Source organism: Microtus pennsylvanicus, chromosome 4 (genome assembly GCF_037038515.1).
Source record: "Microtus pennsylvanicus isolate mMicPen1 chromosome 4, mMicPen1.hap1, whole genome shotgun sequence".
In the NCBI taxonomy this organism is placed as follows: domain Eukaryota; kingdom Metazoa; phylum Chordata; class Mammalia; order Rodentia; family Cricetidae; genus Microtus; species Microtus pennsylvanicus.
The window spans coordinates 57,682,971-57,695,914 of NC_134582.1; the positions used below are offsets into that span (position 1 = coordinate 57,682,971).

The following is a 12,944-nucleotide window of genomic DNA, read 5'->3' on the forward strand; positions in this document are numbered from 1 at the left end:
TTCATATGCATGTGCACACATGTATACAAATTACTTTCCTTCTTAAATCCCTCGCCTGCTCTCTTTTCTATCCCAAAGTCAAGGCCAAAATCAGATCTTTGTGGCATGGTCATTCAACCTGATAGAGTCATGCTAGAGGCAGACACATGGGGAACACCGATTTGAACCCCGTTTTCTTAACTAGCTAAGCACTGAGGGGCACTGACATTAAACACTGCCACCAACCCCTCCTCCTTCAGAAGGAAGAAAAGACTTTTTAAGGACATCTATCTTGGTTCAAGTGAGCAAAATCCTAATTAAAATGGGTGATTGGATGGAAAATAAATACTGTGTCCTTTTTTGGAGTAATTTATTGAGAAATTATTTTGTGCAGGTCTATAAAAGTCTGCTCAGCCGTACTGACTGTTTTCATTAAAGTAAACAGTCTATCTTTGGGGATGCAAGTAACAAAAATTTTGATTCATTAAACAAAAGTTGCATAACATGTACTTATTCACTGCATATGTAATTGGGGGTTTCCACTTGGGAAGAATTCTCTCAAAATAGTAATAAATACGAAGGGCCAAAGGTACTAAGATAAGCAATCAGACTCAAGATGAGCGGGGCAGGAAGCTCAGAGACCACGGTGTGTGTGTGTGTGTGTGTGTGTGTGTGTGTGTGTGTGTGTGCAGTGCTGTAAGAGACAGGCATCTAAACAGTGCATACGATATGGCTGGATATAATATTACCAGGTCAGGATCGGTATTACATAATCACATAGCTAAAAGATAGCCTGAAACCACCGCCTTCTTTTTCCATGTTGAGACAGGGGCTCACAGAGGGTAGGCCAGCCTTTAATTCATGATCCTCCTATTTTCTATAGTTTGAGTGCAGGGATTACAGGCATGTGCCACCACATCCAGCTTTTAAGTATTCCAACATAATTCATCACGTAAAATGTTATCTTCAAAAAGGAAGTGGTTGCAAATCTATTTGTCCTTGAAAGTGAAATGAGAACAACTTAAGACATGCTCAGATGAGCCCTGGTAAACTTCAGGTCACTTCTGGGACCTCAAACAGGATGAGGACTCTGGGATCAGCCTGAGTAGCTGCCTGGGTCACACCAATCTCCCTGGATCCCTCACACTGATGGACCAGGTACTCTGTTTGCGCTTCTGAGGATCGAGACAGTACAAGGGCTCTATATTAGCCCCTGAATCAGACTGCTGGCTATGAAGGCGACCCCAGGGTCTGCCCCTTCGTGAGGCAAGCTACGCTCACTGCTTCTCCACCAGGAGAGGTGCATCTCCCTTGTCCTGATCGCTGCTGAGTATAAGTCTTGAGTTTTTCCTCACTTTGTGTCACTGTAGGCTCAGGAAATGCAAACCACTCACTACTCATAGCTGACTGAGCAAGATACTGACAACAAAGAAATCTGGATGAGATAGAGGATGAGCTATTCCAACCTGTGACTTTGCTAGCACTTGAGATCTTGAAGAGGCATCCACACGGACGATGGCCAGAGAAGACAATCAAACATTTATGGAATTTTCCCATCCAAATGGAATGTCTATATCACCCAGTAATTGCCTCTCCTGGAAACTGAGAGATTATTTGTTTCACTTCCCTAAGAACAGGAAAGATGCTGCATCCAAAAAGCGAACCTGAATCTAGAGGGCGAGCTCATACAGTTGCTCTGTTGACTTCCTGCACCACAAAAGGACACCACAGAGCAGGCCAGCCTCCCCCCGAAGTAACAAGCATCCACATCCTTTTCATAGAGGCTCTGAGGAAGGTCCCCCCAAAAGAAGTCTCAAAGTTGAGTGCCTAGCACAGCATTAAGTAACCTCCTGGGTTTTATGAGCCCTAAGTCAAATACTAAAGACAAAATCAGTATTTGTAAACCGCTTCTTTGCCGCTAATCTGCAGATGGAAAATGGAGACAGGTGAGGCCAGACCTCTGGAGTGTGTAACTGTTGTTCTTGCGGGGTATCATCTGAAACCTACACCCTGTAATAGCTTCTACTGATTGGAACATACGTCACAATCCTATATTTTCTAGATCTATACACAGGATATTTTTCTATGTTCCTAAACAACAGTTGACTTAAAAACAAAACAAAGCAGGCTGGATGTTCTAGATGAGTATCTGAGGCTTATTACCTCCTTTTTTACTTTTCTTTACAGTTCACTTCCTGGGGCCAAGTAATTCTTTTCTTAAAGTATTCAGACACACGAGTTGCATGCTGGAATACCAATTCTGAGATGGTCCTCTCTATATGCTCAGTCTCAAAGGCCTGGAGTATGCAAACAAAGATGCTGTGGGCAGAAGGCCAGCTAATAAATCTCATTTCCGACCGGCATCTGCGTAGAACAGAGCTGTAGGGAGTAGCCTCTCCAGGGAGGTCCAGGCCACGACTCATTCGCTCTTTGAATTAAAGATTGTCACCTTGGATGGCCCTCACCACATTTATTTTTTAAGCAGCTCTTAAAATATCTGGATTCCTAACTGCGGTGGGGAGGCGGGGGCTGGAGGTGCTCTGTCGTGCAGTGGGTGTAGAAATGTGTGCGGATGGCTTTACTGGGTCATTTTGATACCTGACTGCTTCTAGTGCAATTTCTAACACAGATGTGATTTTTTAAAAGAGGATCCTGCTTTCTAATTAAAGTGCACAGGGCTTTCGGTCATGATTTGTTGTTACCTATTGAACTTCAGGCTGTAAAAAATGGACCCTGTTTACATGCATTGATATCTGCCTTATGATGTCTAGACCAGGACCACATCATATTCTTTTTGTGAACAATCTGGTACTTGGCCCCAGGGAACGGCTCACCAGGTAAAGGTGCTAGCTAGCCTCCAAGCCCAGTGGCCTCAGTTTGATCTCCAGAAGTCATATGGTGAAGGAAAGAACACACTCAAGCAAATCTCATCTGTGGTATGTGCATCCACCCACCCTAAATAAATAACAGCAAAAGAAATTAAAAGAAACCAGAGTGACCGCTTGCACATTAGTGGTCCTTGAGGAATGCCATTGTCCTTTCTAGGGGTCCCTGCCTTCTCTTGCCTGCAATGCCGGCAAGGTGAGGCGTACTCCAGTCTACGCTCCCCAAAGTGTTCCTCTTTGGAAACAGCACATTCCCTGTTTACAGACCTGCATGCATGCTCTTAGGCCTTCCATCTCTCTAAGAGTAGAATTAAAGGGACTTAAGAGATGGCTCAGAAGTTAAGAGCACTGGCTGCTCTTAGAGAGGACCTGGATTCATTTCCCTGAGCCTACATGGTGGCTCATAACTGTCTCTCTCTACCACCAGTTCCAGGAAACACGACACCCTCCTCTGGCCTTGGAGAGCACTATATGAAAGTGGTCCATACATATACAGGCAAAACAGACATAAAGTGAAAAAACAAAAACAAAAAGACTAGGACTACATAATCTTCATGGTAAGAAGCCCTGTCAGGAAATAAAGCCCGAGAGAGGGGCTGCTGGAGTAGACCTGGGAATCAGTGACAGCCAGGATCAGAACTGCTTCTGGTGTTGCCAGGGCCCTCAGTACACTCAGGCTCTCTCGGGCACCTCACCAAAAACTTCCAGGCATATCTCACTGTTGAAAGCTACCTCGCCTACAGCCAAGGTCAAACTTCTACTTGGTTAAATCTCTGTTGTGGCTTTCAAATCGCCTTCCAAGTTTCCTCAGCAACCAGATAGCTACATTATTCCGGTCTTAGGATGCCAAAGTAAGGACGGAATGCTTCCTGGATAGAAAAATGTGTCACATTTTTTCCCTTCTCTTAGGTCTCTCCAAAAACTACGCAGTAGTTAATATTGTATTGCTCATTCACTTTGAAAGAAAGCAGGCCAAGGGAGACACCCAGTGTGTCTGTTTCCAAGGGTGTCCTGCACATCATACAGCACAATGGAGCTGCGCCGGCAGCTTTCTTCACTGAGCCAACGCATCTCTCACTACATCGCCCAGCAATCGTAGTCTAATAAAATATGAACACAGGGTTTCCAGAGAAGTTACCAGTGTAGTCAGATCTTTACCAAAAATTTAGGGTTTTCTTTGTTTTAATTGTATATAATTTAAGGTGATACCATAACACATCAAAAAGCAAAGCAGAAATCATTTAATAAGTAGAAGGAATAACTTGGATTAAAAACACAAACACAATTTCATCATAAAGCACTATCTTTTTTTTTTCCCCACAAGAAGGGCCCATTTGACCTTTTTGGCAAACAGTTTTTCATTACCACTTTGAGTTGGTTCACATGAGTAATAAAACCCAATTAGGCAACTTCCTCTGGCCCACGTGGTAAAATGTGTACTCCATCCTAGGAGCAGCAGCTACTGACATAGCAGGGATTAAGATGCTCAGGAAATAAGGGCTTCAAATTTATTACCTACAAGAACAGTTCAAATAAGTGAGCTTTCAAAGCAACTTGATTTTGTTTATTTTTAAATTCTCTTTTTAGGTTCACCCAATGGAGAAAGGTGAAAAAGAGAGGGTCCGAGAGTGGGATCCCCAAAAGGCAAGTTCCAGAAGTTGAGGACCAACTGTGGCTTACATTACGAGAGTAACAATCACTTGAAATCCGTGAGGATGCCCTGCCAATTCTAGTCATTGGAACCATAAGATGTAAGACTGGGTGATCTCAGGGGGGCAGCCAAAATTAACTTCAAGTATTTATGTAACTGCCAGAGATGGAATAGGGCAGAGGGTGGTTTTACCTCCCTCCTTTTGAGACAACAAATGGTATCTCTGCTCAATAAGGAAGGAGGTGAGGAGTTTGGGAGTCTCCTTTATGATGTGCACATAGAATCTGAACACAGAATATTCTGCCCATAATATTATTTGAGAATTCAGATGGCAGGCTTACTTTAAAAAGTAGTTATTTCCTGTTGCTCACTGGCTCAGAGGCTGCATCCTTCAGGTATGTGTGCTCCACTTTAAAGCAAAAGCATCTCTGGTGGTTATGAAGGTTACATTTAAAAATAACCACCTCAGTACAAAAGAACTTCAGAGGAAATACAATCTGAGCTATCCTTGTACGTCTGGCCTTGAGCTGCCTAAGATCAAGCTACATTCTGCATCACATTGTTATCCTTATTAAACAATGCAAACAATTTTAATGAGCTTATCTATGGGAACATATTGCCAGATATGTTAATGCAAAAATGATGCCAACGACACAGGCAACTCATTAATCAAAAGGCTCACAATACAATGACCGATAGCATTCCCATCCTCAAATCAGACCTCAGCAAAAATATAATGAATCACCTTTCTGGTATAAATAAGAAGGAAGGACTCCTCCACCCATGCAGAGGCCATAAAACTCTTCAGAAAATGCATAGCGGCGCTGGGTTTTGGTAGGCTTCCTTTTTGTCGTTGTGGGTTTTTTTGTTTTTGTTTTTCCTTTTTTTTTTTTAACCCCTAGGTCTGAAACGGTCTAGGCTCTTTCTAATCAGCCTCGGCTTCCATGGAGAGATTTTGGTGAATGTCTGACACTGTGACCTCTGCTGTCAATCCTTGCACCAATCAGCGTGCAGAATTCTTACAAAGCTCCATCAATCTGGCGGTTTAACATCACACACTGCAGCTTCATCTAGAGGATTCCATCTTTTCCTGCATGCTCCCCAGGTTAAGCGCAAGCGCGCTCCTCACCATCCTCCCTTTCTCGCCATTCTCCCGTTTGTTTGCTCCTTTAGTGCCCGCCACCTAATGGTTCCTTTAAATGCTAAAAGGGAAGGAGGAGAGGAAGTGCTGAGCCTGTGTCCCTTCGGGGATGCGGGAAGATGGCATGCAGGGAAGAGATGGAGGGAGACCTCTTGCAGGCAACAAACCTATTCGCCCGCGGAAGCCTCCATGCTCACCCCACCGACACAGGACCCTGCAACCAAGCAATCCCGGCCTCCGCGTTACGTAACGGGACGGACCGTCCGCAGCCACCCGTGCCAGTACCTGTAGGACCGCTCCCCGCGCACTGTGTGCTTCCGGAAAGGAATGATGGTCCCGTTATCCTGGATGATGTCGTTGTTGTTCTCGCCATTTGGGGACAAGGTTTGGGTCGGCCCAGGCATTGGCGCTCTCCCGACAGAGGGAACACACGCGGAGGCTGGCTGGGGCGAAGGGCTGTGTCTCCCCGCTGCTTGCTGCTCACTCTGCAGCCGCGCTCTGCTCCTGCTCCGCGCCCGGCCCCGCCCTCCGAAGGCCACGCCCTCGAAGGCCACGCCCTCTCACGTCAGGGCGCCTGCAGCAGCGGCAGCGACTGGTCACGTGCCCAGTGTCGCCATAGCAACCCGCTAACTCGTAGACTAGCCGAGGTTCACGCAGAGCGGCTCAGCGTGAGCGCCCAGGGCTGCGGGCTACAGAGCAAGGGGCTGGCCGGCATCTGGCGTGGACCCGCCCTGAGCCGGAGTGAGAACCGGCTCTTCCTTTAGCCGCTTCCTCTCAGACCAAGCTGCCCCTGCAGCTGTACACACAAAAGGATTCATGCCCAGGCCTGGGGTAGCTCCAAGGCCCAGGACAGGAAACGTGGTCAGGTTGCAGGACAAACCCACAAAGACCTGGAGGCTAGCTTCTAAGGAAGGTGGGGGACTAAAAGGGTTAAGCTTTCCCTCGTCCTCTGTTCTCCAAAGCAGCCACCTCTTGCTTAAAAGAAGCAGAAAAATAAAACCTGTATGGAAACCACATCTTCTGAGACCATACCGTGAGGACGACCGTTACAAATTAAATGACTCTGTACAAAATAATTTCCCAATTGTGATTTTTTTAAAAAAAATTATTTATGTAATCACCAGTTTATAATATCACCGTTAGAGAAACCTTTTTTTTCCTTTATAAAAGCAGGCTCGTGTTAGGACTAGGCTAATCTTGAACTTATGATCACCTTGTTCAAATTACCAAATTCTAGGATTATCTATGCCCCAAGGCTCAGCTGTCCTCTATTTCTTTTCCCTGCCCTTTGATTCCTGTCATCAATTCTCTGTCCTTTATTGATATGTGGATTAGACAAGTGACCACCTCATTTAACATTTGGAAGCTCAACGCTCAGGCTGTTTCAACAGTGCAAATGGTATTTGCAAATAATCTGCTGTAAGTCAGGAACCATTATCACAAATTTAAAAACGGACATGCTAGAAAAAGACCACACCGGAAGTGATGAAGCAAGACTAGTAAATGACACACTAGTGTGACCACCCACTAGTGACCTGTGATGTTATAAACCTAGGTATGAAGTATTTCAGTACGTGTTCAAAATATTATGAAAAGATGAATGCGTACAGAATTGCAAGTACCAGGCAAAGCCTGGGGTTTCAATAATAAACAGCCCCCACCCAGGACCAGCGCTGTCGCTTCCTGAGTGAAGAGGGTCTGGATTCTCTACTTGTTAGAAGCTCTCTCTGGATATCCATAAAGTGGATAAAGAAGAAAATTTGGGGGTGTAAAAAGCCCCACATGAGTGAGGATAAAGGGCAAAGTTCCCAGTTACGGCTTCCTCCACCATTGGCCACTATGTGGCCTATCATGGTCCCCATAGTGTGATACAGATATTAATAACAAAAATTCTGTCATTCCTGAAAATTCAACAGCATGTGTCCCCAGTTATAAGTTATTTCTGTGTCAACCTTCTGGGATTGGAATCAAATGTTCCACAGCACAGATGGTAATGATAATCTCAAGCAAGCCCCTCCCCATTTCCTTTCTATTTTATACTCGACTTTTGGCCAGTGATTTTAATAATTTTATTTTTTCTGCTTATTCAGTTAGTTCCACAGGACAAAAACTAGTTCCTTCCTCTGAATCCATCTCATGATAGTTGTTTTTCTCATCCAATCAGGATCCAGTTCTGACAGAAGACTTACTAAGGAGCACAGAGAGCTGTTTAAGTACGAGAGGCACACCGGGTCTCGTTCACATCCAACAGCCAGCTAAAAGGAGCTGGGACTGTGGCCGTTAGGAGGCAACTTGACGCACACTTCCTCTTGCTGTTTCTGTTACTTGACCCACTTGCTAATTTCTCCACTGACTTCTTTCCTCTCTCAGAAGCTTTCCCTTTCCGGTAGTCAGTCTGAAATACCGCCCACGGATCAAATGCACTGTTTTCCCACCGTGCCCTCTCAATGGGGGTTCTTTCATGGAGCTCACTTTGGCATGATAGCGAGTACTAATTTGGTCAAAATTTGAATGTCCAGTCCATCGCTTTAAACTCATTTCTACCACAGTCTGCAGAGTAAACATCCCTGCCTATCCACCCTTGTCCGGTTGTTCAAGAAGGAGGGAGTGATGACCAAAAATGCAGTCAGTAGGCTGAAAAGGGAGGGATAGTGGACTCTCAAGCTCTTGTAAATCTTCCTCTATGACCGCTCTGAGCCATGCTACTATAAAGGGACCCAGAGAGTTCCCGAGAGCGGCCATTACCCTCTAAGATGCGGGGGTAACAGGGGTAATAATCTGAAAACATTAAACAGATGCCTTTCGTTCCTCTCACATAAATCAGGTTACCTGGCAGCTAGTCTCCAATTTAGCCTTGGGGGAAAGAGGAAGGCAAATCCCACTTTGGGGAGAGTATGATTCAATCTGGGAAAATACAGAAAAGATGGAATGAGGCAGAGAAAAACCCATTCTTTCAAGGCCCAACCAAATGAATGTAGGAATAAAAGTTAAAACAATCAATCAATCAATCAATCAATCAAAAGGCAACTAGTTTCCCAGTCTGTTTCCTAGAAGAGACATCAAATAGGCTGAAGGTCCTGCCAAAATCTAGGGAACGTCCTTTGGTCTCATTTCACACTGAGAAGTCTAGGGAATGGCTATAGTTGAAGGAACGTCTCATTAATCCTATTCATTCCCAAGAGAGGTGCAGCCTGTCCCAGTGAAGACCTCCTTGCTTGATAAGGTCCAGCCCTGCTCCCCAGTGAAGAATGCTCACAAGCTATGGCTCCATCACAGTGCGGACGCCTTTCCTAACAAGGTGTGGCCTTGTCACAGTGTCACCACACTTCAGGAAGCTCAGGTTATGATAGTAGTGATGGCAAGGGTGTTATCACAGCAGACGCCGAGGGACACTAAAAGTTCACAGGAACTCAAATAGGAGAGATAGCTAGCTGTGAGAAAAGGGACACAGTGTCAGAGCCAAGTGTGTAGGTGCTGCTGAAGAGTTCACCATAGGGACTGGAGAGACGGCTCAGCAGTCAAGAGCACTGACTGTTCTTCCAGAGGACCCGAGTTCAATTCCCAGCACCCACAAGGCAACTGTCTCTAACTCCAGTTCCAGGGAATCTGACACCTTTACACCAATGTAAATAAAGTTAAAAGAGAGAGAGAGTTCAGCATAAAACTCCAACAGAATGCCTGTGGATGACACCAGACCAGAACACCTCAGCAGGACTAGACATTTTGCAAATTCAAAGAGTAGCATGGGGGGGGGGCTGGAGAGATGGCTCAGAGGTTAAGAGCATTGACTGCTCTTCCAAAGGTCCTGAGTTCAATTCCCAGCAACCACATGGTGGCTCACAACCATCTGTAATGAGGTCTGGTGCCCTCTTCTGGCCTGTAGACATACACACAGACAGAATATTGTATATAATAAATAAATAAATATATATATATATTTTTTTAAAAAAGAGTAGCATGGGACCAGCAGTCCCACCCCACCCACCTTCTGGCTCTCTATAAGACCTTCACATCCATTCAGTCCCCAGACCTTGGGGAAAGGAGGTAGGCACTTAGAAATCGGCTATTTACCAAGAGATGGAGCTCAAAGCTCCCTAATCTGGAAGATGCTGTAATACAGGGAGCTGGCAAGCTTCAAACTTTCTGGTTCCCTAGTCCCCAATAGGCTAAGGGAGGTCACAAGGATGAAAGGAAGTGTCTATGTATACCTAACCGTGGATTACAGTTTTGTTGTGTACCCAGAGGGCTACCAAAAACTGTGTGCAGACTACAGTCCTATGGCTCCAGGTGCCCGGGGGGGGGGCGCACTCCTCTCACCAAGCAGCTATTAAAGTTGGGGCTCTGGCTCAGGCAGCTGTGGGGGCTGGGCTTGGTTTACATACATACACTGCTATGTAATTTTGACAACTTGTTTCATATCTTTACGATCTTGTTCCCTGATCTATAAAGCCGTGCAGTGATACTGGCTTCACTGTGTCGCTGTGGGGTTAGATTACGGACGGCACTGAAAGCCCCTGACCTTGAAACTGGCAAAATACTCAGGCTCTGACCTCAAGACACCTCCAGGGCTGAGGGTGATGAGAGAGTACAACACAGTTACAGTACAAGGGCTAAGATCAGCACCAAACTCACAGTGGGTCTGTGTTCTCTGGGCGGCTGTCCATCACCAGCAGTAACAACAGAAACCTTTTCTGATCACTTCCCAGGCAACACCTCCACTGCTGCGGTCACCAAGCAGAGCCTGGCAGGCGGGAGGCACTAAACGAATGCAATCATTCATTTGTTCAGTGAGTGTTTCAGGGGAAGAACAGGTTGTTAGCTATTGGATGGATACCACACTTCTTGCCCATCAGCCTAGGAGGCAGGCTTGTCTTTAGAATGAGGAATGGAGTGGGGAGGAAGGATGGAGGCGAAAGGCTTTTGACAGAGGCAGGAAAGGGTGTGCTCCCTGCAGGACACTGCAGGCTGCTCTGTGCGAAGGGAAAGCAGAGTGCACAGTGGCAGAGGCCAGCAGGAAGAGGCTCTAACGGCTGGCTGTGCTGAAGAGCTTGGCTGAAATCTGAAGTGATCTGCAAGCAGGAAGTACAGAGAGGGCAACCGACGATGACGTTTGCATACTGAATGATAATGATGGTATGGAAGAAAAGTAAACACAGCTTCCAAATCTGTAACAAACAAAACCAAAACAGTGAAGATTTAAACCAACAGATCAAAGGACTTTAGAAGCAAGCACACATTTGAAAATTCAAATACATGTTAGGGTTTGGTAGATAACAGGCCAGGTGATGGGAATGGATTGAGGGTAGGTAGGAGGTAGTGAAGGAAAGAGAAACATCTCACAGAGGTCCCAAGCATCAAGTAGCAAGCTTAGGAATACAGATTAAATTGTTGCTTTGGAAGAAAGTTTCTCAAAGTGCGTTTCAGTCACAGAGAAAAACCCACAGGATGTGCTATTAGCTGTCAGCCCGTGGGTGAGTCCTTCAGCATTTGTTGAATGCGCGTGTGTGTCTCAATCTTATCTGTGTTTGATGTGGATATGCACTAATTTGCAGATAATTGTCTCCAAAGTGCTGCAGCAGCCGCTCTCACTCACGCGGCAAGATAAGACCCTTTGGAATTTTTTAAAAGCTGAGCGATAAAGAGAGAAAAGTAGGAAAGGAGGGAGTCTGCCTATGGCTACACATCCTCGGAAAGGAGAGGTCTCTAGGGCCAGGTGGCACAGAAAGTTTGCGTAAGATAAGAACCATGAGAGAAGCATTTACTCCATTTGGGGAGTTGTTCTCAAGATATTTTTAAAGGGTAGATTTCAGACCAGGCCCATCAATGTTGGCTGAAGAAAAGAAAGGCGTCTTTCAAGGAGGAGGGAAAGCTGAAATTCTTCCTGAAGAATGAGCTTGGCAATGAACCGATATCAAAGGGAAGAAAAAGGTGTTATGTACATAGACTCAGGAGCTAATGGGGCTTGGTAAGCATTTGCCTTAAAATGCTCCTCCTTGCAATCTTGGAAGGGACTGATGCACACACAGCTTATAAGCTGCACCAGCTGGATTGCTACCCCTCCTAAACTCTAGAGGAGTCAGTGTCTGTTTGGGTGGAAGCTTCACCTCTGCCCCCGGCATCCAAATAACCAAAGGGCCTGGGAGTTGCCTCAATCCAGACTCCACCTCCGAGAAAGCCCGCCAAATGATGACCCCTCCCCGGCGAGGCTCAAGACCACTCCCACAGAGAACAAACACGTGGTTTTCTGGTCTTCCTTCCCATCTTCTCTCTGGGGGCCTGGAAGCATTAGTATCCATTAAACCTGGGCTTTTTCTGATTTGGTTTGATTTGGTCTGATTTGGATTATTGTGTCGGCTGAGAGGTTTATCAGGGCACAAAAACTTTTCAGTGTCCACTCCCCCCAAAGCTAAAACAAGCAAATAAAAACGCGAGGTATTTGAAATGTATGTTGGGCACGCAGGGTTTCTCAGGCAGACCCAGAGGCCAGAGAGTCAGAGGCAGGATAATAGCCAAAGGCTTCATCCACCAGACACACACAAAGATGACTGGATAGGACACCAAACTAGGAGTTCTCTCAGGACAGGAATATCAACAATCGCATATTGGCAGAAACTATTCTCTCTCTCCTCTCTCTGCATTGCCTTGGATTTGAGAATTAGCAAAAATAAATAAATAAATACATAAATACATAAAAATAAAAAAAACCCAAAATTTAACATAACCCACTGGATGGACCAGGACTGGCTAGGAACCCGATTCCATCCTGGAAGTGCCTTCTCATCATCAAGCCTTTTCCAGACTTCCCGTGTTTGTGGATGCTGATCTTCATCACCATCAGAGGTGTTCACAGGTGTGGCACCACCTCTGAGGGAGGCTTCTCCAAATACAGACAGGAGATTCCACTTGGCAGTCGCCTCTGCTGCCCTAGGACAGGCCATTCTCACATGTGCGTCCTCTATTATATTTTCAAATGGGAAATGGGAGGTTCTGTTTACCAGTGACTTACAATACGCTACACACTCCACATTACATCAGTGAGTAAGTACATGATCTGCTGGCCAGTGGCGCTGTCCTGAAATCACATTAGTGATATAGAAGAGAATTTGGATTTGATTGGTATTTCCCACGGGCTTGGTAAGAATTTCGTGATACAAGCATGCTTCCTGGCTTTAGACAATACAATTTATTTAATCAAAGTTGATAAATGTTCTTTCCCAGATTCGGAAAGACCTCTTCAGAACTAACCTACATGAGTTTGTTCCTCCAGAACTGGCATTTTGTTTTGTTT

The 12,944-nt window shown here is 45.5% G+C and overlaps 1 protein-coding gene across 3 annotated transcripts in view; it reads right to left on the reverse strand.

Annotated features, from left to right (window-relative positions):
• Mapre2 (microtubule associated protein RP/EB family member 2) overlaps window positions 1-12,944 on the reverse strand; it is a 146,287-nt gene that overhangs the window by 87,701 nt on the left and 45,642 nt on the right. Inside the window, exon 1 of one of the 3 annotated variants that reach the window (XM_075969187.1) lies at window positions 5,942-6,187. The exons of the other annotated variants lie outside the window; for them this stretch is intronic. Within the exon in view, the coding sequence (XP_075825302.1) occupies window positions 5,942-6,060 (119 nt within the window). The 5' untranslated portion in view covers window positions 6,061-6,187. Of the gene's footprint in view, window positions 1-5,941; window positions 6,188-12,944 lie in introns of those variants that run through there. 3 annotated transcript variants of the gene reach the window in all.